General features: G+C 57.1%; 1 protein-coding gene across 8 annotated transcripts in view; it reads left to right on the forward strand.

Annotated features, from left to right (window-relative positions):
• The window catches only part of ATP2B3 (ATPase plasma membrane Ca2+ transporting 3), a 65,340-nt gene that overhangs the window by 30,750 nt on the left and 11,959 nt on the right, over positions 1-22,631 (forward strand). For 2 of the 8 annotated variants that reach the window (XM_016944507.3, XM_054677034.2), the window contains 13 exons: positions 204-418; positions 1,053-1,295; positions 1,601-1,842; positions 4,630-4,864; positions 7,656-7,835; positions 7,938-8,025; positions 8,524-8,630; positions 9,719-9,910; positions 11,364-11,577; positions 12,311-12,522; positions 13,770-13,877; positions 16,560-16,742; positions 21,234-21,387. In XM_016944507.3, coding sequence (XP_016799996.1) covers positions 204-418; positions 1,053-1,295; positions 1,601-1,842; positions 4,630-4,864; positions 7,656-7,835; positions 7,938-8,025; positions 8,524-8,630; positions 9,719-9,910; positions 11,364-11,577; positions 12,311-12,522; positions 13,770-13,877; positions 16,560-16,742; positions 21,234-21,387 — 2,373 coding nt within the window. Of the gene's footprint in view, positions 1-203; positions 419-1,052; positions 1,296-1,600; positions 1,843-4,629; positions 4,865-7,655; positions 7,836-7,937; positions 8,026-8,523; positions 8,631-9,718; positions 9,911-11,363; positions 11,578-12,310; positions 12,523-13,769; positions 13,878-16,559; positions 16,743-17,384; positions 19,839-21,233; positions 21,388-22,631 lie in introns of those variants that run through there. The other 6 variants (XM_016944502.3, XM_054677033.2, XM_016944505.3 and 3 more) reach the window with 4 other exon arrangements.

Below are 22,631 nucleotides of genomic sequence, written 5' to 3' on the forward strand. Positions count from 1 at the left end.
GGCCACACAGAGCCCCCTTGCGAACAGGCCCCAGCTCACCTGCTGAGCCAAACCTGGGCTGTTTATCCTGAAACGCAAGGCAAATCTACAAGGCCTTCACAAATGCCTCCGAGAGCGCGTCTATACCTCTTCTTCCCTCTTCCTGTCCCCCTCCTTCCCTCACCCGTGGCAACCCCTTTCGTCTCCTCCCCGCTCTGTGGCAGGGCTGGTGATGTCTGCCATCACCGTCATCATCCTGGTCCTCTACTTTGTGATTGAGACGTTTGTCGTGGAAGGCCGGACATGGCTGGCAGAGTGCACGCCGGTCTATGTACAATACTTCGTGAAGTTCTTCATCATTGGTGTCACTGTGCTGGTCGTGGCTGTCCCAGAGGGCCTGCCTCTTGCTGTCACCATCTCCTTAGCTTACTCTGTCAAGGTAATCATAAAACTTACAGTTGATACTGTTTACAGACTCGGAAACTGGGGTAAGAAGTCATTGGGCGCCTTGGTGGCAGTATAAACTGGGGACGTTTGGGATAGCTCAAGGGAGGAGAGGAGGTGCCGAGCAGGGACCCAGGGGGCAGCTTTGCTGATCTGTCAGCTCAGGTCCCTGGGCATGAGATGGGCCAGAAAGCAGGCAGGCGGTGAGGTACCCAGGGGTTCAGCATCTGCACAATGTGGGCAGTAGGACGGAGGGGCTGGGAGGCAGCGGGGAAGCGGAGAATCAGCAGAGGGCCCGGGACACTGGGAGGCAGTGGGAGGAGGTGGGGGGAGCCAGGTGTGGGGTGGTGGGGTGGTGGGGTGGGAGAGCTGCAGGGCTGGTGGGTAACTGAGAGGGGGCTCGGGCAGGGGAGGTCCTGGGTGCGCATCCCGCCCCCACCATTGGATGAGGTTGCTGATGCCTTACAGCCTCGCTATTGGCTCAGGGCTGACCAGGTGCCCAGTGGGCTTAGTGCCACACGTGGAGCTAGCTGAGCAGAACAGAGTCGCGCGATGTTTGTGTTGACATCTCTCACTCCTCCACCCCAACAAGCACCTGGGCCAAATGCCCACACCCTCGCCCTTTGCAGAAAATGATGAAAGACAACAACCTGGTGCGCCACCTGGATGCCTGCGAGACCATGGGCAACGCCACAGCCATCTGCTCCGACAAGACGGGCACGCTCACCACCAACCGTATGACCGTGGTCCAGTCCTACCTAGGGGACACCCACTACAAAGAGATTCCGGCCCCCAGCGCCCTGACCCCTAAGATCCTCGACCTCCTGGTCCATGCCATCTCCATCAACAGTGCCTATACCACCAAAATACTAGTGAGCTGGGGCAGGAGCGGGCGGGCAGGGCCGGGGGCAGGAGCAGGGGAGGGGCCTGGCCAGGGTGCCAGGTGAGCTGTTGCAAGGTGCTCATTAGGCCCCCCCTTGAGAACTTTTGCCCATCCCTGGCCTCACAGGTGGCTCTGGCTGGGAAACTGCCGGTAGCTAAGGCAGACCTTCCTCTGCTCCCTGCCGCCCACACCCTAACAATGTGGTGACCACGAGGGGGCAGAGCTGGGGCTCCAGGGGCAGCATGGAGGGTGGTCTCAGGCCCCCAGTGCCTGCTAGCCCTCGTCATCTTGCAGCCTCCTGAGAAGGAAGGCGCCCTCCCACGCCAGGTGGGCAATAAGACGGAGTGCGCCCTGCTGGGCTTCGTCTTGGACCTGAAGCGGGACTTCCAGCCCGTGCGCGAGCAGATCCCGGAAGACAAGCTTTACAAAGTGTACACCTTCAACTCGGTCCGCAAGTCCATGAGCACAGTCATCCGCATGCCCGACGGTGGCTTCCGCCTCTTCAGCAAGGGGGCCTCAGAGATCCTGTTGAAAAAGTGAGTGAGCAGCAGGGAGGCGCCGGGGTATGCACGGAGTTTCTGATTCTATTGTCGTGGTAAAAGAGGCCGAACGTAAAATTCACCATTTCAACCACTTTACAGTGTACAGTTGAATGGCATTAAGCACATTCACAATATCATGCAACCGTCACCACTACCCAGTTCCAAAACACCTCCATCAACCCGGAAAGAAACCCCAGGCCCATGAGCAGCCCTCCCCACGCCCCTCCCCAGCCCCATGTGCTTCCTGTCTGTATGGTTTTGCCTGTCTGGACATTTCCTATCAAGGGACTCATACACTGTGTGGCCTTTTGTGTCTGGCTTCTTTCCTTAGTGTAAAGTTTTTCAGTTTCCCCCAGATATTAGACCTTCCTTTCTGTTTTTGTTTTGTTTTGTTTCGTTTTTTCCCTCAAGCCATCCTCCTACGTCAGTGTCCCCCGTAGCTGGGATTACATGTGCATGCCACCACGCCCAGCGAATTTTCGAATTTTTTGTAGAGCTGGGGTCTCGTCATGTTGCCCAGGGCGGTCTTGAAGTCTTGGGCTCAAGCGATCCACCCACCCGGCCTCCCTAAGTGCTAGGATTACAGGAATGAGCCACTGCCACCAGCCCGAACTTCCATTCTTTCTAAGGCTGAGTAATATCCATTGTATGCTAAAGAGCATTGTGTTGGTCCATCCATCCCTTCATCTGTCTACCAGCACGTCTACCAGCACGTGAGTCGTTTCCACCCTTTGGCTGTCATGAGTCACTCACGCTGCTGTGAATATTCACGTACAGGTTTTTGTTTGAGCCCATGTTTTCAACTCTCTTGCGTGGACATGTAGGAGAGGAATGGCTGGGTCGTGGTGTCCACGAAACTGTTTTCCACAGGGGCAGCACCGTTTCACATTCCCACCAGCGACATAGGAGGGTTCCACCTTCTCCCCATCTTCAACAGCACTTATTTTCTGGTGTGACAATGCTGACGGGGGCCATCCTTGTGGGTGTGAGGCAAAATCTCCTGGTGGCTTTGATCTGTGTTTCCTTGATGACTAACAACGCTGAGCCTCTTTTGCTGTGCTGACTGGCCATTTGCCTGTCTTCCTTGGGGAAATGTCTGTCCTAGCCCTTTGCTCATTGCTGAGCTGGGTTGTTTGTCTTTTTATCGTTGCGCTGTAACATTCTTTCTGTATTCTGGATCCTAGATCCTTATCAGCTATGCGATGTCTACACATTCTGTCCCATTCTGTGGCCTGTCTTCACTCTCTTGATAGTGTCCTTAGGTGCACAAATGTTTTAAATCGTGATGACGTCCAGTCGATCTATTTTCTTGTTGTTGCTTAGAGATGATGAAAATTTTCTTAGAGATGATGAAAATTTTCTGGAATTGGAGACTGGTGATGGTCGTGCAGCTCTGTGACTATACTAAAAACCATTGAATTATCTACTTTAAATGGGTGGACTGTGTGGTGCGTGAATTATATCCCAATAAAGCTATTAGAACCAAGTGAGGGAGAGTGCACAGCGTCACCTCCAAATGCCCTGGCTTCCCCACTCCCACTCAGCCTTCCTGGACTCCACACCCTTGGCCTTGGCGTCTCTGTCCACAACTCACCTGGCTCCTCATGACTGCCGTCCCAGGGCCCTCAGGGCAAGGTCCTCTGCAGGACGCCCAGGGCTCCCCAAAGGCCCAGGCCCACGCTCCTTCCTGTGTTCAGCGGACTGGACCACCAAGTGCACCCTGCCTGGCCGCCCCACCCACAGCGCTCTCCCAGAACTCTGCCAGGTGCAGCGCTCACCGCCAGGGCCAGGACCACCTCCTCCCTGGAGCCATCCCTGCTGGTGTGGGGGCTCAGCCCTCTTTCTGTGCTTCTTTTTTGGTGGGCACTGAGGGACACTGAGGCACTGCGGACAAAAGGCCCAGCCCAGCTTCACTCTGCTGGCTGTGCATAAATGAGCAAGTTACTCCCCCTTACTCCCATGCCTCAGTTTCCCTGGTGGCATGGAGATCACAGAATACTTATCTCTGGGGAGGGGTGTGAGGGTTCCGTGGGTGAATCCACATCCGTAGGAGGCCCTCCGTCCACACAGCTTCTGTTATGATCATTTCCTTCGTCACCAGCCTCCCGTGCAGTGGCAGCACCTGGCACTCACAGCCCCACTGGCTTCTTCCACCATGCCCGCCTCTGTGACCCTCGGCTCCTTTGCTCCCTCCTCTCCCCACCTGAATCCTCCCAAGTCCTGTCCCTTTTGAGAAGCTCCTGGAGTCATGAGCGCTCTACTGAGGCTGTGGCTGCCTGGACGTGGTTATAGCGATTGTCCACAGACTTCAGTTTTTGCCCATGTTCCACCCCCTTGCCCCATGAAGTCTGTGGTGGAGCTGCCATGAGCCACATGCTCCTGCCTCCCTCCCGATCTCTCAGCCTGCAGCAGTGCATGAGTGTCCTGGTGCCTTCAAGCAACAGAAATGGATTCTCCCCCAGTTCTGGAGGCCGGAAGTCCAAAAGCAGGGCGTGGGCAGGGCCGAAGCGCCTCCAAAGCATCTCAGAGAGGATGCATCCTGCATCCTCCAGCTTCTGGTGGCGGCTGCCAGTCCTCGCATTCCTCAGCTTGCAGCTGACCCTCTCTAATCTCTGCCTGTTGTCACACGCCCTTCTCCCTGTGTGTCTGTGTTCTCACACGGGGCACTCCTCTCTGATAAGGACCCCAGTCCTTGACTAAGCCCCCCATCCAGTGTGACCAGCGCTGTTTCTTGTTGTTCTCTCCCCACCTCCACCTCATGTCTGCCCACCCCCTGCCTAGGTGCACCAACATCTTGAACAGCAATGGCGAACTCCGGGGCTTTCGGCCTCGGGACCGGGACGACATGGTGAGGAAGATCATCGAGCCGATGGCTTGCGATGGCCTCCGCACCATCTGCATCGCCTACCGGGACTTCTCTGCAGGCCAGGAGCCCGACTGGGACAACGAGAATGAGGTCGTGGGTGACCTCACCTGCATAGCTGTCGTGGGCATTGAGGACCCTGTGCGGCCCGAGGTAGCCACCACCTTCTCTGTGAGCTGTCCTGGTAACTGTGCCCTCTGCCCGAGCTTGTCCGGACTGCTAGGGGTGGCCTTCCTTCACACACAGCTGCTGCGGTCCCTCCGTAGTACACTTGAGCCCCGTCCTGGGTGCTCTCACCCTGACACCCGCACAAAGGCTCTGTCCTGCCTGCTGGAAAGCCCTTCCTGCTTGACCTATGGGCCCAGCTCAGGCTCCACCTTCTACCAGGTGAGAAGGTGGCAGTGGCAGAGAGACCGTCGACATTTGGGATCTGATCCACCCAGGACCGATGGACTGGAGGTGGTGCTGAAGCCTGAGGGGACACAGGTTTGGGGCACAGGGTGGGCGTTTATTGGTTGAGGGTTTGGCTGGGGCTACTCTATGGTCAGGATGTCCTGTGGCGAGCTCACAGCAAAGGTCCTGGCGGGAAAGGGAGCCCAGAAGCATATCCCCATATGGACGATGCCACCAGGGGAGTCCAGATGAGGGGACCTCGAGGGCCGTGTGGCAGATGCCATGGCCTTGACACTGGGAAGTCACTTTGTTGTTGAAAGATCCCAGACCCTGGAGAGTGTGGAGGATGGCCGGCCCCGGAGGGAGAGTGCAAGGCATGGGGTGCCCCTCTGTCTCCCCAGGGCCTCTGCATGGCACCCACCTGTGTCACAAGCAGGGCCACTGTGACCCTGACAACTTGTCTTTGTAGGAGCCACCCTGGGGGTGCAGGTGCAACCTGGGAGGAGAAGCTTCTGGGCTCTCCTTCGGGAGATAGGCATTCATGTATTGGATCACGTAGCAAAAACACTCAATTCAAAGACAGTGCGTCTAAACGCCAGCCATGGCTCATGTCAACAGAGCAGCCCTGTGCCCCGAGGAGAACATGGTCACTGCGCCCAGAGAGGGAGCACCTCGAGCCTGCCCTGGGAGAAAATGGGTGGTAGCGGAGGACAGGGGACAGAAGTCCAGCGAGGGAAATGGGCCCCACAAAGGCGGGCAGCGGCATGAGTCCCGGGCCCCACTGAGCCTGGGAGAGCAGAAGGACAGGGTGCTGGTGAGGCGAAGCAAGGCCACACTTGGGGACAGGAGCCATCGAGTCCCTCTGTTGGACCAGGGAGCAACTGAAGCACAGAGCAGAGGAAGGAATCTTGCCAGAGGGGCCCGGGGAATAGGGACAGCTCCTTTCCAGCTTAAGAGTGGCTGAGAGAGAGTCCAAGTGGTAGACCACAGTGACAGGGCCAGGCTGCGGAGGCTGGGCAGACCCCCACAAAGACTGGCCAGCCTGGTGGTGGCTGAGGAGGACGCACAGAAGGCCCAGCGAAGTCCTGGGTGCCGGCAACAGGCAGTAGGACACAAGGGCCTCACTGAAACCTGCCAGGGTGCTTGGAGATGTGGCACGGCTGCAGCCAGAGGAGGGCCCGTGAGGCTGGGCCCTGGGGAGCCATAGGAAGCCTGTGGCTGGGGTGGTATTGATGCTGGAGCTGGGCCGGCCGGGGGCACTGGCAACTTCTCCAGACACCTGGCTGGCTGCTGTGCTGTGGGGCCTTGGGGAGAAGGCAGGGAGCAGGGCTGAGCAGGCGAGGAAGGACAGCCTGGCCTGGCCCTTTGGGGCCATGGGGAAGGAACTGGGCTACACACACTGGGCCTGAGGAGGGAGGAGGCCTGGGTTCGCAGCTGCTGGTTTTCAGGCTCGTCACGGCCACTTGGTGGCAGCAGAGGGGTGGCTTCCAGACTTTTCAGGGACAGGCATTCGCTGGCTCAAAGGAGAATTGTCTTCTTGTGGCTCGTGATCTTGTTATCCAGCACCCCAAGATCCTCAGAGAGTACGAAGTGTCCCCGAGGCTGGCAGTGAGGCCACTTAGTGGTATATGCTGCAGGAACCATTGGATCACCCTGTCACAGCTTAGAGTGGGGCCCCCAGCTGTCTCCCTGGCAAAGATCACAGCCCCCCTGCCCATGGCCTCAGGGGGCGCCAGGATTCAGGGACTCCCAGGTCAATGTCCTCCCCTGGTGTCTCCCGGCTGCCCTACCCCTGGCTCCCACTCCTGCGTGTCTACTCCCCCCCGCCGCAGGCTCCCTAGGCCTGGGGGCTCGGCCACACCTAGGCTTCTACACTTACCCGACGGTGCTCACAAGCCCCACTGCCTAGGCTTGACCTCCTCATTCAGGTTCCCAAACTCTGAACCTGGCTCCTCTTCTCCTCTCCCCCTGCCCGTCCACCTCAGTGGCATCAGCTGCCTGACCCTGTCTCTCTGTCCCCGAGCCTGAAGAGCCACATACCTCTTCATTTGGGAACTGTCTTCCCTGTCCCCCCACCACTGGGACAATGCCACCACCTCCCGGCCAGTCTCCTGGCTTCCCGCTCTCAACCCCTTGCAGGCTGTTCGCTTTCCACTCAGCACTGGGGAACCTCTTTCTCTTTCTCCAGAATCTAATATGATGCAGGTGGTCCCCAACTTTTAACAATTTTGTAACTTGGTGCAAAGGTGATGCACATTCAGCAGAAACTTTACTTCGAGTCCCATGCAACCACTCTGCTTTTCCCTTTCAGTGCAGGATTCAATGAGTTACATGAGATAATCAGCACTGTATTCCACAATAGGCTTTGTGTTCAATGCTTTTGCCCAACTGTAGGCTAACATAAGTGTTCTGAGCACGTGAATTGGATGGCTTTACTGTCACCTCTGCTGGACCTTGGGCCACCTGCAGATCTGATGGAGGAAGGGGTACTGCCTCAACCCAAAATACGTCTTGCCTCGATGGCCCCACCCACCTCTCTTGTCTCTTCTAGGTCCCTGAAGCTATCCGAAAATGCCAGCGTGCTGGCATCACAGTCCGCATGGTGACTGGGGACAACATCAACACGGCCCGGGCCATCGCAGCCAAATGTGGCATCATCCAGCCCGGGGAGGACTTCCTGTGCCTAGAAGGGAAGGAGTTCAACCGGCGGATCCGCAATGAGAAAGGCGAGGTAGCACCCAGCTGTCTGCCACCCCAGACCCCCCTTCTCCTCACCCCAGCCCCCTGCGTGCCCGCCTTAGCTCTGCAGCGTCCTTGTGCTTCCCCTCCCCAGATAGAACAGGAGCGGCTGGACAAGGTGTGGCCCAAGCTGAGGGTGCTGGCCCGGTCGTCTCCCACCGACAAGCACACACTGGTCAAAGGTAGCCGAGCTCCCACACCCCTTTCCTGGGGTGGCCAGCCCGAGGCTGTCTGCTTCCTGACACCAAAAGCCAGGTTCCCAAACAGGTCCCCAGGGCCTGCCTAGGAAGCTGGGTCCATTTGTCCCATTAGCCCAGAGCAGCAGGGCAGGGGCCCATGAGGGAACCAGGGTTCGGGGAGGGCTAGTGACTCACTCCAAGTCACACAGTGAGTCTCTAGAAGCAGTGGGTCTAGAGCCAGGGACCCAGGATTGTGTCCCCAGGCCCTAACCAGATCCCTATCCTCCCACCCTGGCCCTGTCACTCAGTGAGATTTGCTTACTTATTTGGGGATAGGAGATGATCCAGGTGACGGGGAGCACAGATAATTGGGACAGTCAGGACGGGGTAATCCCAAAGGGTTTTCACAGCCAACCTACCCCCATAGCTCCCTGGGCAGGGCTACACAGGGTTGTGGTGACAGATGGCCCCAGCCCTGCCCTGCCCTGATCTGTCTTCCAGGGATTATCGACAGCACCACTGGTGAGCAGCGGCAGGTGGTGGCTGTGACGGGGGATGGCACCAACGATGGGCCGGCCCTCAAGAAGGCGGACGTGGGCTTCGCCATGGTAAGCCACCTGGTGCCCGCCCAGCTCACCACGGCAGATGGGGCCTGCATCTGTCCCATGGACATTAGCTTTGTACCAGGAAGTGGGAGCCAGTGTTGGGGCAGGTTACAGAGTGCCTGAAGGTTCTTTCTTTCACATCCTGGCCACTTGGGCCTGCGTGGGCTCTGCCAGTCGGGGGACATGTGGTTAAAGGCATCTGCTGTGATGCCCAAGGTGACAGTGGGCCCCAGACATACTGTGGAGAGGAAGGGGAATGGGGGGTGGGGGCTCATCACTGATGGCATTGCCCACCCCCTGTCCTCTCTAAATGGACGCTCAGCCCCAGATGAGGTGAGCAGAGTCCCCAGATATGCTCTTCCTCTGCACTTCCTTCCTGTTGCTCACCCACTGAGCAGGGTAGCCCTGCAGACGCCACCCACATGGCTGGTTGCGGCCCCTCAGTGGCCCCACAGCCACTGAACGCAGCAACCTGGTGAGCCCCTCTCCCTGCCCTACCGAAAAGGAGTGTCACCCAGGGAACCCAGCCCAGTCCTTCCCAGCACCCGTAGCCCAGAAGGGAGCTCCAGCCCAAGCTTCGAGAGGTGGCAGCTCTCACAGGGCCAGGCTTGGGGCAGAGGAGAGGACTGCGCAGCTTGGCACAGCTGCAGCTGCGCCTCCATGGGACAGGGACTCCTCTGCAAAGAGCCGCCCCGCCCAGGGTGTCCCCATGCAGGACTTCCCAGGGCTCCTTAGCCAGCAAGCCTCTCTGGAGTGCTAAGAACAGACCACGCTGCTTGGTGGCCACGTGGAGGCAGCTGGGCTTTATGTGTAAAGCTGTGTTGATGCCATGTCATCAGCACCCTCTGTGTTTATGAGCAAAGCCCCCCCCCCCACCGTGACATGTGACAACTTACTGTTTCTAGTACAAGAATGTGTTGCATAAAAAAAAACAACAAAAAACAGTGCTGTTCTTGGCTTTGGGAGGCGGGGTGGGATGTTATTCAGAAGGGGAGAGCAGGGAGCCAGCCCAGGCGGGCCAGGTGATCAAGGGGGGCTGGGGAAGGGGCCCCCACAAACACTCTGTGTGAGTGTGTGTGTCACCCCCCCAGGGCATCGCAGGGACCGACGTGGCCAAGGAGGCCTCCGACATCATCTTGACCGATGACAACTTCACCAGCATCGTCAAGGCAGTCATGTGGGGCCGTAACGTCTATGACAGCATCTCCAAGTTCCTGCAGTTTCAACTGACGGTCAATGTGGTGGCTGTGATCGTGGCCTTCACAGGTGCCTGCATTACTCAGGTGGGTACTGGGGGCTGCCATGCCCCAGCTAGGACACCTGGGCTCAGGCCTGAGGGCCAGATTGTGAGAGTGAGGGTTTTGTTTTCTTTGCTGCAGATTATTTTAATTGAGATCAAATTCATATGCCAAAAATTCACCATTTTCAAGTACATAATTCAGCACTCGAATTTGTAGGACATTCACCATGTTGGGCAACCATTGGCTCTATCTAGTTCCAGAAGATTGTCATCATCTTAAAAAGAAACCCTGTGCTCTTGAGCAGTCATTTCCCCATTTCTCCCCCAAACATCCCAGCCCCCGGCAACCACTCACAGGCTTCCTGGGTCTATGGATTTGCCTGTTCCGGACATTTCATTCCTATGGGATCAAATAATATGTGGCCTCTTGTGTCTGGCATCTCGCTTAGCACCGTGTTTTCAGGCTCACACACACCGTAGCATGGGGCAGGACTTTCTGCCTTTTCATGGCCTCATAACACTCCACGGCACAGACTGCCACATTATGTATGTCTGTCCTGATGGACACATGGCTCGTTCCCACTTTTTGGCTCTTGTGAATGGTGCTGCCAGGAGCATCTGTGTATGAGTTTCTGCGTGGGCTATGCGTCCCATGGGAACCCTTTCTCAATAGTCCCATTTTCCCCATTGGTGAGTGTCCAGATTTTCTTCGCCCCCCCCCTTAGAAAGGGGGTGCAAATAAATAACTGTTGCTGACAGGGATTTAAATTGCCTGCTGATCAACTTGGTCTTTTCAAAACAATTTTTTAAATTGAGATAAAAATCACATAACAAACTTCAACAGAACCATTTTAACCTTTTGAAAGTACATAACTCCGAGGTTTATATCCCTCCACTGTCTATTCCCAGAACATTCTCATCACCCCAAAAGGACACCCAGACCCCGTGAGCAGTCACTCTCTACTCCCCAAACCCCAGCCCCTGGCACCCACTCATCTGCTTTCTCTCTCTATGGATTTGTCAGTTCTGGAAGTTTCCTATGAATGGAATCAGACAGTACGTGGCCTTGTGTGTCTGGCTTCTGTGAGGCTGATTTTTAACCAACAACTCAGAGGAGCTGAGAAGGAAGGTCCAGTTCAGAGTTTCTGCCTCCTCCTGCCCCTGAGGTGCAGGAGACAAGGAGAGCAGCCCTCACTCTGTTGCCCCAAATGGCAGACCCCATCGTCGGGCTGTTTTGTGGTCTGGGGTTTTTCACCTCCTGCGAGGGATTTGGAGCACACCTGCTGCCAGGTGAGAGAAGGGAGGCGGGCACGTGACAGCCCAAAGAAAACGCCCCGCTAGCGTAAAGGCGATGTAGGGATGGAGATGTCTGTTTTCATGGGCATGAAATCCTGGTGATGTGGACCCCATGAGGAGCCCCCAGGAGCTACTGGGTTTCCACCCCCAACCTTCCCGGGCAGGCGGCCCATGGAAAGGTGACTGCCTCCTCTCCATAGGACTCTCCTCTCAAAGCCGTGCAGATGTTGTGGGTGAACTTGATCATGGACACGTTTGCCTCTCTGGCCCTGGCGACGGAGCCACCCACAGAGTCGCTGCTGCTGCGGAAGCCGTACGGCCGCGACAAGCCCCTCATCTCCCGCACCATGATGAAGAACATTCTGGGCCACGCCGTGTACCAGCTCGCCATCATCTTCACCCTGCTGTTTGTCGGTAGGCTGGCCAGGGGCACCCGGGAGGACTTCGGGACACTGCTGCCACCACCTCGGGCTCAGATTCTGTCTGGTGTGTCTCCACCTGTGTCTCCGCACCCAGTACGGGGTGGGACGCTGCACTTCCTGACTGGACAGCACACAGGGGAAGGAGCAGATGGGCCAGGCTAGCAACCCTGCAGCCAGGCCTGCTGGTGGCCTACAGCTCTTTCGCAAGCCTCTCCTCCCAGGCCCCTGAGCAGCTGAGAAACAGTTCATGTCTTGACATCCTGCCCACGGCTGTGTAGCTGTGTAGAATAGGCAGCTTCTACCTAGCCCCAGAGTGGCCACGGTAACCCTAGGAACAGAACAGCCCACATTTACCCTGTGAAGATTGCTCCTGTGGAGTGACTGGGGTGCCGTGCTGGAAGCTGTGAGGTGGGTGGGGGGGGACCGCAAGAGAGAGGAAGAGGAGGAGGGCGTCCGAGGAAAGCCAGCCTTAAGAACTTCCCTTCTTAATCTCTTCCTTCCTGCCCTCAGGCTCGGGGTCTGGCCCCTGGCCCAGAGGGGTCTCAGGACTCTGGTTGGTTGAGCCTGGGGTGGGTGTGGCTGCCTTGGGCCTTGGCCGTGAGCTGGAAGTGGCCATCCCCTGGGACAAGGGACCCATCTCGGGAGCTACACACCGCAGTCTCGCTCCTGAGTAATGCGTCATGCGCTGAGATGACTGTGCCTGAGTGGGGAATGTTGCTTTCCAGGGGAGCTCTTCTTCGACATCGACAGCGGGAGGAATGCGCCCCTGCACTCGCCACCCTCAGAGCACTACACCATCATCTTCAACACGTTCGTCATGATGCAGCTCTTTAACGAGATCAACGCCCGCAAGATCCACGGCGAGAGGAACGTGTTCGACGGCATCTTCAGCAACCCCATCTTCTGCACCATCGTTTTGGGCACTTTCGGGATTCAGGTAGGAGGGGCGGCTCCACTCTTGGCCTCTGCCACTTGCAAAAAGTGGAGGTGGTGGGCTTCAAGACCCCTCGTCCACCCCTAGTACTGGCCTCCCCACCTTCACTCCCAGAAGGAGCCCCACCCCACCTGGCTTTCCTGTAGCCCCCGTCCTCTCTGCATGTCGGAGAGGGCCTTCTTCATCTTCCAAACATTGCTGGCCTTGCCCTGGGTGAGCGCGCTGGCTTCCAGAAGGGTTTCGTGAGCCTTCATCGGAACGAAGTTTTCTCACAGATGCTGGAAGGAGTCCTCCCTGGGTCCCTCTAGGTCTGCCATTCCCATTTCTAGCACTTAATTCCTTGGCATGAGGCTGCCATAACTCCAGAAGTTTCTTTTGGAGATGCCCTCTGTGCCCAGTGCTGACACACTAACCTCTGCTTCCCACAGTGCTGTGGACAGGCTGGTCAGCCCCACTGTCTAGGAGGGGCTAAGTGTTCTAAAATATAGTGTATTTGTAGAAAAATTGAGGTATAGTAAGGCCAAAAGGTCAAGAGACAGTTGCCACTGAAAGACAGTTTATGACTCACAGACCCCAAGAGGAGGACACATGCCACACCATAGGGGCCCACATGGGAGAGCGCCAGGCAGGAGGTGGGGTGTGAGAGCTGTGGACAAGAGCCTTTGCTGTGGTTCCCTCGGGGAGGAGCGGGTGAGGCAGGGCTGGTAGGCTCAGGACTGGCTAGGTTGCGTCATTGTAGCGGTTCCAGGGCATACGGGTGCTCCCTGGCTGTCTGGTACCTGGTCCTGGGTAATGAGCGCAAGGGGATAGTGGCCCGGAATGTGACAGTCCAACAGAGGACGGGGTCAGTTTGCATTTGGACAGCTTGCCCCTGCAAATTGGATGCCTCCCGAGGAGGCAGGAGGCCAAGACAAGGTGACCCCGGCAGGTTCTAGGGTCCTCCAGAATGAGGCATGTCCAGCGTGCCCGCAGGGTGGGTGTCACAGCCTCCGTCTTGCTGAAAATAGGAGCATGGTCAGTGGAGGTGGGCCCCACTCCGAGGCTGGAGTCAGTAGGTGCCTGGCACCCAGGGGCGCTGGGGGCCATGCACTGCTCTGTCATCGCGCCCCCGGCCTTGTGGTCCTCTCGCAAGGAGCAGCCCGTGCAACTGGGGGAACCAACCAGGGTGGCTGGGCCTTCAAGGGGTTGGAGGACAAGGGTGGCTCAGGAGCCGCGGCTGGACCTGCCTCTCTCCCACTTGCCCTTCGCAGATTGTCATCGTCCAGTTCGGCGGGAAGCCCTTCAGCTGCTCCCCACTATCCACAGAACAGTGGCTCTGGTGCCTGTTTGTTGGTGTTGGGGAGCTGGTCTGGGGACAGGTGAGTGACAGCCCTGCCCCTCATTTCAGACTGCCCTGCAGACAGCTTCTGTGATGGGCCCACTTGCCCTAACCCTGCTTCAGAGCCTTGGGGTCCTCACCCTAGGAAGCACACTGAGGGCTCAGGCCTGTGACACACCAGGACCCAGGGACAGGCCACAAGGGAAGGTGTCAGCAAAAGAATGCAAAGGAACATGGCTGGGATGTGACAGGGCCCAGGAAAACTGCCCACAGCTCCCCTTTCTATGATAAGAGCCAAAAATTGCCCCTTCCAATTGGGTGGGTAGCTTGGGAAATCCCCACATATTTTAAATCAATCAAACAGCACCCTGATCAATAATCCATGGGGCGAAAAGAAAGTCTCCAGAGAAATTAGGAAATATTTTGACCTGATGGAAAGGACAGAGAGTCCCACATCGAGCTCTGTGGGCTGCAGCTGAAGCCGCACACTGGGAGGTTTCTAGGACCCCACAATTAGATCAGGAAGAAACAGCCTGGGTATTTAGGATCCGCTTATCTCTGTCTTCATCAGCTCCGACTGCCATAGCAAAATACCATAGACTGGGAGGCTTAGACAACAGACACTTACTTTCTCGAAGTCCCGGAGGCTGGATATCCAAGGCCAGGGAGCCAGCGGGGCCAGTTCCTGGTGAGGGCTCCTTCCTGGCTTGCAGACAGCCGCCTCCTCACTCTGTGCTCACATGGTGGACAGAGGGAGCAAGGTCTCTGGTGTTTCCTCTCCTAGGAGCATTAATCCAGTAGGATCAGGGCCCCACCTTGGTGACCTCATTTAACCTTGATCACTTCCTTACTCCAAATCCAGCCACACTGGGCACTAGGACTTCAACACATGAACTGGAGAGCACAGTTCAGTCCATAGCATTCCGGCTTTTCTTTTTTTTTTTTTTTTTTTTGTTTGTTTGAGACAGGGTCTTGTTCTGTTGCCCAATGTGGAGTGCAGTGGTACAATCACAGCTCACTGTAGCCTTGAACTCCCAGGCTCAAGTGATCCTCCTATCTCAGCCTCCCAAGCAGCTGGGACCACAGGCACATGCCACCACACCAGGCTAAGTTTTGTATTTTTTGTAGAGATGTGTTGTGCCATGTTGCCCAGGCTGGTCTTGAACTCCTGAACTCAAGTGATCTGCCTGCCTCAGCCTCCCAAAGTGCTGGGATTACAGGCGGGAGCCACCATGCTTGGCCTGGCTTTTGTTTCTTGATCTCTGTGCCGGCCACAGGGGCTGCTGCAGCTGCTGCAGATGCCAGCCTTCTTGCTGGCCCCAGCATTAGTGTCCTCGGGGACAGCCCACCCAGTTCCTGTTTCGTTTTCAGAATTCTCCTTTCCCTCTGCTACTGCACCTCACCTCCGAATCACACTTGAACCTGGTTGCTCCGTGGAGTCCCTTCACTTCCCGAAACCTGGACTCTAACCACAGCCCAGAGGGGTGCCAGGCCCTCTTCTTGCTCTTCAAGCTCCCAGGCCACTGGCCTTCTGGTCCCCCCAGGAATGTGGCACCAGCCTGTAGCTCGGCCTCTCAGGGCTACTGGGTTGTCCTTTTCATTTTTAACCTTGTTCAGTTACAAAGATAAAACATGTTCAAGAGAAAAACGAAAAGAAGGGAATCTCTGTGAACCAGTCCTCAAGTCCCCTCCTGGCCATGTTCGACAAATACACTGGCATAGACACACAAGACACACGAGACGTCTTGCTCTAGAACTCCAGATGCCCATCATCCCTTTCTGTGGCTTCCCCTGCGTCCTTCTAGACTGTTCCCCCCACTTCCCAGTGGCCTACAATATGCGAAATCATGCCCTCTCTTTACTCCTGCCAGGCTCCTTATCCAGTCACCCTTTCCAGCTGTCACCCTCCTTGTCACCTCCCACCCTCCCTAGCCCCCAATGCACAGGTCTTCTCTAGGCTGGTGTTCCTCTAGGAGATGCCCTCTCCAGGAGAGACTAGGCCAGAGCTCCAGCTGTCCTCTCCCAGGGGAGTTGCGCAAACAGCGCCTGTGTCTCCCAGCAACGGTGTGGAGTGACATGCAGGGAGTATTGTCAACCAGGGCAGCTCACCCAGGCCCCGGTGTCCAGGGCTTTTCTTGCGGTGGTTCACAGAGCCATGCTGTGGTCACGTGGCTGGCCTCCATCTCCAGCCCTCTGGAGGTCCAGCTGTTAGTGTAGCCTACGGGGCACGGTCCCCAGCCCCCTGCCCCACTGAGCCATGCTGCTCTCAAGCAGGATGTTCCAGGGACTTAGCGATCCCTCCCAGGAGCCCTTGCTGCACCGCGTTCCACTCGGGCCACTCCCTGGGCCCTTTGGCTGAATGGAGCTCCATGGAGGATCCGCTTATCTCTGTCTTCATCAGCTCTGACTGCCATAGCAAAATACCATAGACTGGGAGGCTTAGACAACAGACACTTACTTTCTCGAAGTCCCGGAGGCTGGCCCAGAGCTCCACGTACTCCTGAAAATGCATCTCAGCCCCCTGGGGGAACACTACGCCAGTTCTCCAAGGGCTGCCAGTTCCCGGGGGGACTGCTCTAGCTTTACTCCCTTTGCTTAGTCACAAAAACAAATGACATCCTTTGGAAGAAGGAGGCCGGCGTCTCCCTCTGGAGAGGGACCTTACGCCAGGCAGATGCTGCTCAGCCCGGCTCTCACGGCCACTTCCGTGTGGCTCCCCCAGGTCATTGCCACCATCCCCACCAGCCAGCTCAAGTGCCTGAAGGAAGCCGGGCACGGGCCCGGGAAGGACGAGATGACCGACGAGGAGCTGGCCGAAGGCGAGGAAGAGATCGACCACGCCGAGCGGGAGCTCCGCAGGGGCCAGATCCTCTGGTTCCGGGGCCTGAACCGGATTCAGACGCAGGTAAGCCCCACCTCGCTCTCGCCCTGGCACTTCCACCCCAAGAGGGTAGAGGCAAGCTGGCCAGCAGCAGCTGAGAGCCGGCCGTCTGCACCCAACACCCACAGGGAAACCCTTTGGTCTTGCTGCCAAGGTCACAAAAGCAGCTGCCAGTGTCCCCTTTGCCATTCCGGGCTGTGCCCGCTGATGGCTGTGGCACTGAGGTCGCCTCTCCCTGACAGCTCCTTCAGAGCCCAGGCATCCCCTGTAGCTAAAGGTGTGTGTGGGTGACTAATGGCTCTCTCAGAGGCACAGGCCAGCACCGTCCTCATCACTGCTGGGGCTCCCTTCACTTGGTGGGAACAGCCCCAGGTCATAGGCAAGTGACAGTATCGGGAAGAGAAGCCCATTTCAAACAGCCACCAGCGAGCTCAAGGTTCACTGGATGACACTGTAAATGCGATGGGGAGACTTCATTTGGGAAGTGGACTCTGGCCACCGAGTTGGTCCTTTCTGGTCATCCAAATTACCAAGGGTTAGGGCCGGCCAAGACCAAGGGCGTCAGCTGTGTTCCTCTCTGAAGTCAGATGGCCACCACTGCCACCAGTATCAGGCGCTTGCCAGAGCTACCATGCTCCCTTGTTCCCATCTCCTCCCGGCCAACAGTTTTGCCAGAATGCTCCAGACTCGCTGTGTCTCCACACCCCTCCCTGGAACTCTCTTGTGATCCCACTACAGCCTGGCCTCTGCCCACCACTCCCCAGAAACGGCGCTCGCCTAGGCCTGCGAGGCTCCCTTCCGGCTCGTGGGGTCGGGCTGTCCCTGCATCGTTCCTGCCTGCTGTGGGCACTGCCTGGAGACTTGCTGTCCTCACCCGCCTGGCACCCCCACCTCCTGCTCAGCCCTCACCCCACCCTGCTGTGGCCCTTGAGTGCTGAAAATCCTGGCCGGGGAGGAAGAAAGGGCCCATGGGGACCCCACCTGCGGCCTGGCCCCTCTCCCACCGCAGCCCCTGCAGCCTCTCCTTCATGGCCTGCCCCTCCCCCAGCAGCCGCTAGAGGGCCACCCAGCATGCTTCACACTCCACCTCCTTCTGCAAGGCCTGGGCCACCATCTCTCAGGTCACAGCCATCACTCCCTGCCCCTCCAGGCCCTGTCCAGGATCCCCAGTTGCAATGCCCCTGACATGGAGCGACTGACCCTCCTCCCTGAGGTCCTGCCAGAGTAAGGACACCACTGCACACTTGGCTGCGGAGCCAGGGCCCGCCTGAGCCACCAGCCCCAGCTCAAGCAGGAATAGGCGGGGCCTGAGGCCACACCCCTTCCCAGGGTCTGTCACACATCACCAAGGGCCGGGCCCAAAGAATCATCCATGCAACTTGCACAAAGCTGTTCTTGGTGCCCTGGGTCCTGTGTTCCCTCCCAGTGGTCTCAAGGGCCGAGTCTCAAGGGACCCAGCCTCAGGGCAACCCCACTCCCTGGGCCTTAGCCTCCTTTGCTTGCCTTGGCTCAGCTCAGCCCCTCCAACACCACCCTCTGCAGTGGGACTGGTGGAGCCTCTCTCCATTGTCCTAAGGATGAAGTCTACACTCCTGACCATGGCCTTCAAGCCCCTGCCTCTTGGTGTCACCCCAACCTTCCTGCACTCCTGCACCCCTGGCTGCCTTTCCAATCATGCCCTCTGCCCGCCTGTGCCACTGCACCTCCCCAACTCCCGCTGCATCCCCTGGGCCTTCATGCTTACAAAGCCCTCTTTGACTCCTCTCACTCTCACCACGGGCTCCTTGCAAAACTTTCCAGAGCTACAGAGTCCCCCAGAGACCACGATCACGCAGGGCTAGGTCAAGGGGCAACAAAGAACTCCACATTTCAAGAGCCCCCCAGGGGTCCAAGGGGCCTCTCCAGCTGAGAACCGGGAGACGAGGCTGGCATCCTAGGCACCGAACACAGCGTAGCCTGCGAAGGATGTGTTAGGTCTGGACTCTGAACACTGTCACCTATGCCCTGGCCTGGCCAGAACACAGAGAGCCCCGGTGAGGAAGGGGAGCAGGCTTTGTCGCCAGATGGCCTGCGTCTCCCCTCCCACGTGCAGGGGCTACTGCCCCAAGCACAATGCTCGGACAGGCCAGGGGTGCAGCACAGATAGTCTGTTCTCGTTCCCTGCAATAAATATTTCTGCGCTAAATCTTAAACACATCAAATGTTAGAAGCAGCATTCACATCTCCCCCAGTGCCCTCCTAGCGGCCCAACTGTGCCTTCTACGAGACCATGCCTATGGGCCCCCCAGCTGTCCCCAGATGGGCTCTTATCTATCATACCCCTGTTCTGCTACAGAGCCCAGAGCTGCCCAAGCCTGGGGTGGGGGGTGAGGACAGCAGGACCTTGCCCCTCGGCGGCCCACTTCACTCCTGCCGCCGCAGCCGAAGGCGACGTTAGGTTTTCCAGCAGCTGAGACAACAGCCCTGCCCTGACCTGAAGCATCAGTGGTGTCAGTGGTACCCTGGCCACCTGTGTGTCTCGTGTCCTCTGTATGTGGGGGCCGCTGCAGCCTGGCTAGTAGAAGCGAGTCCCATCGGTTAGAGTCTTCTTAGAGTTCCAGGCTGTTCCAATTGTCGGTGCTCACAGAGACACGGGCAGCTGAGTCCCCTGCTTTACGTATGAGGAAACAGGGTGCACTCTTTCCCCTTGGCACCAGCCGATCCGACTCTTCCACGGGCTCCTGACCCCCATGGCTTTTCGCTTTGACTTTGTCACATCCAACTCACCATGTTTCTCAGGAATGCTGAACCAGTCGGTTCTTTTAGCCAGCTATGTAAGAGCATCTGCTCTCTTTGATTCGAAACACCTGCTTGAAAAATGGAGCTAAAGCTTGGGAGAAGCCCGTCAGGTTGTACGTATGCCCCAAGCCAAGAAAAACATTTCCTAGGCAGCTGGCCCCAGGTTTCTGCTTTTTGGGAACCACAAAATCGCTCCCCAGATTTTGGAGGCCGGCACAAGCTTTTCTGTTGCTAAGTGAAGGCATTTTGTAACCTGCTCGCACCATGGTTCCATACTAACATATCAACGCACCAGATGGACAGGGTGTCATTCCAGAATAAAAGAGTCCTTCAAACCCAGAACATGTAGCTTTCTGAAGCGCTCATGACTCGGTCTGTCTTTTTTGCATCCCATTATAATGCAAAGAGAAGCTTCGTAAGCAACTGGGCCTTGCTCCTGGCTCAGCTCTTGGGCTTCCAGGTGTGGGGTGGTGGCGACTGTGGTATTGTCACTGATGTGGCTCTCCCACTGGGACACCATCTGTAGCCAGGCCAGACCAATGCAAATCTGAGGCAGGAAAGGCATCTTTCCTATCCCTCATCACTTTTGCCGCAGCGAGAGTCCTCTCCTGAATCTAGACAGGAGACCCCCCCCGCAAGCCACCGCGACGCCATCACATCAACCATCCTCCTTCCGTGCGCTGACACACTCAGTATGCGTTCCTCACAGTCGCAGCAAGTGCCATGAGGTTCCCCTTGTGACAAGCAAGCGAGTGGGATGTGCTGGGCGGAAGGGGACTGGGCAGGCTGAGAAGAAGGAGGAATCCTTTCCACAGCGCGTCAAAGGCTGAAGTGGCATACATCCTCATTTTGGCCGGTGCAGGGGGAGTCTGAACACTCAAGCTGCCTTCTTCCGTGAAGCCCTGGCCCGTTTCAAGACACCCAGGTGAACCTGGTGGCCACCACATAGCACTGCAGGGCTCGGGCTGGAGCAGGTAGCTTTGGGCTCCAGATGCGCACACTGGCTTTGCTGTTCACATCATCTCCAGTGAGACGGACATGAGTCCCCATCCCAGCCAAGGGCAGGTCAGGAAATCCAAAGACACTGGGTCAAGGCCCTCCTGCAGGCCTCAGTTTCCCCAGCCTCGCTTCCCCTTCAATTTGTAGGAAGCTGTAAGAGTGGGGACAAAGCGAAGCCACGGCTGCCAGTCGGTGGGAAAACCCCCGCCTCCGCTAGGTCCATTCTTCTGCTGAAGTTTCGAGGGGGCGCCCCCTGCCCAGTCACTCAGATGAGCCACAGAAGCTGGCGGAGACGGGCAGGCGGATGGAGCATGGGGCATAAGTCCTCCGGGTTTAGAGGAAGCAGGGCGGGTTCTAATAGGAGCGTGTCATGTCCCTCAGGTGTGTTGGAGAGGAAAAAAAAGGTTGAGAACTATGAAGTACTTCCTGACAAGTGGCTTGCAAGGGGCATTTCTGACATGTTTGCAGTGTGCCCTGACTTGTGACCCCCTTCCCTTCCCAATCTCATGACCACTAACCATCTGCTCAGCAAACCCTCTCTCGGTGGGTGGCACAGAGGCTGGCCTCAGTCAGGGCCCTGTCCAAACATCGCCAGCTCCCAGTGAGCGGGGTGACCCGATGAGGCTTTGCTGTCACCCTATGTGCCCAGTGGTGGCCCCTATCCTCGCCCAGCCCTCCCCTCCGTGATAGCCTGGACAACAGTGCAAGCCAAACTTTATCTCATTTTCTCTCCCACAGATGGAGGTAGTGAGTACCTTCAAGAGAAGCGGTTCAGTTCAGGGTGCTGTGCGCCGGCGGTCTTCGGTCCTCAGCCAGCTTCATGACGTAACCAATCTTTCTACCCCTACTCACGCAATTCTCTCTGCTGCCAATCCTACCAGTGCTGCTGGGAGTGAGTCTTGACTTCCCTTTTCTCTCATAAATGGCATCTCTGGGGAAGAATAAGCCTCCCCAGCTCGGCCTTCTCTCTTTTCCAGTCTTGCATTCCGCTCACCGTGGCTTTTCTGTTCTTTCTTTACCGCCCTGTCCAGTCCTTCCCGCCCAGACGGTGTCTCTCGAAAGCCATATTCTTTTATGAAACGTATTCAACCCATGGCACTTCCGGACCTCCCGTTCTTTGCTTTGTTTGGTTTTTCGGTTTGTGTTTAGTGCTCCTTGTGCCATTGGTTCTCTTTTCTTGAACTTGTCTGCCTTTGCCGATGGTTCTTCATGAACTTGGGCCGCTTCTGGGGGTGTCTGGTGTCAGGCTAGGGCCTTGCTCAGTGTTCAGTGGTGCAGCATCAGGGCAGCACGTGGGCTCAGGGCCGCCTTCCCGGGGCTGGAGGGGTGGCGGGTGCCTTTCCCACACTGTTTGCCACAGAAGAATCTAGCCCACGTACCCAGGAACTGGAGCGGCTCTTCCAGCATCCTCCTTGAAGTGGTTTCCTAAGGATGCCGCTGTCACCTGTCCCCAGGTGGGCTCAGTGCTGACCAATCACTACTGCACAGGTGGTGCCTGCCCTGTAGGCCTTGCCCCAAGCCACCGGGTGTTAGAGGTTTCCCGAGAACTGGCACTCAGAGGCCTCTTCAAGACGTTGCCAGGAAAATTTCCCACCATGTTGGTCACAGTTTAAAGAGAACCCAGCCCAGGGGCTGTCCTAAGGAGGTAGAAACTTCCATAATTGCTCACATCTTTTTACAAAGACAAAGGGAACGCCACTCTACCGCTGACCCCACCACCCTGATGGGAGAGAATGCAGGGAACCCAGTGGGCCCAGCCAGGCAGCCTGCTTTTTCCAGCAAACTCAAGAGAGTTTATACACCAAAGAGTAAACTTTCGCGCGTGGGCCCAGGGCCTTTGCCAGGATGGTTCTATGCTACCTCTTTCCTTTCCTTCTAGCAAGCCCCCGAAGCGCTCCCCTCTGCCAACACGAACACGCCACTCCCCTGCAGGTGGGAGTCCTTAACCACGCCTTTTTCCATCACAGACTCTTCCAGCTTGATTGCTTTTCTTTTCCTTTCTTTTTTTTTTTAGGAACTGGTGAGAGGTCCCTGGTGGGGGTCACCCCTCCTCTTGCATAAGCTGTCATTTTGGGCCACTCTGTCCTTTAAGGAAGGGAGGAGGCCCATCCTGTCCCCCTTGGGAACAGAGCACGT

The sequence above is a fragment of the Pan troglodytes genome, chromosome X (assembly GCF_028858775.2).
Source record: "Pan troglodytes isolate AG18354 chromosome X, NHGRI_mPanTro3-v2.0_pri, whole genome shotgun sequence".
NCBI lineage: Eukaryota > Metazoa > Chordata > Mammalia > Primates > Hominidae > Pan > Pan troglodytes.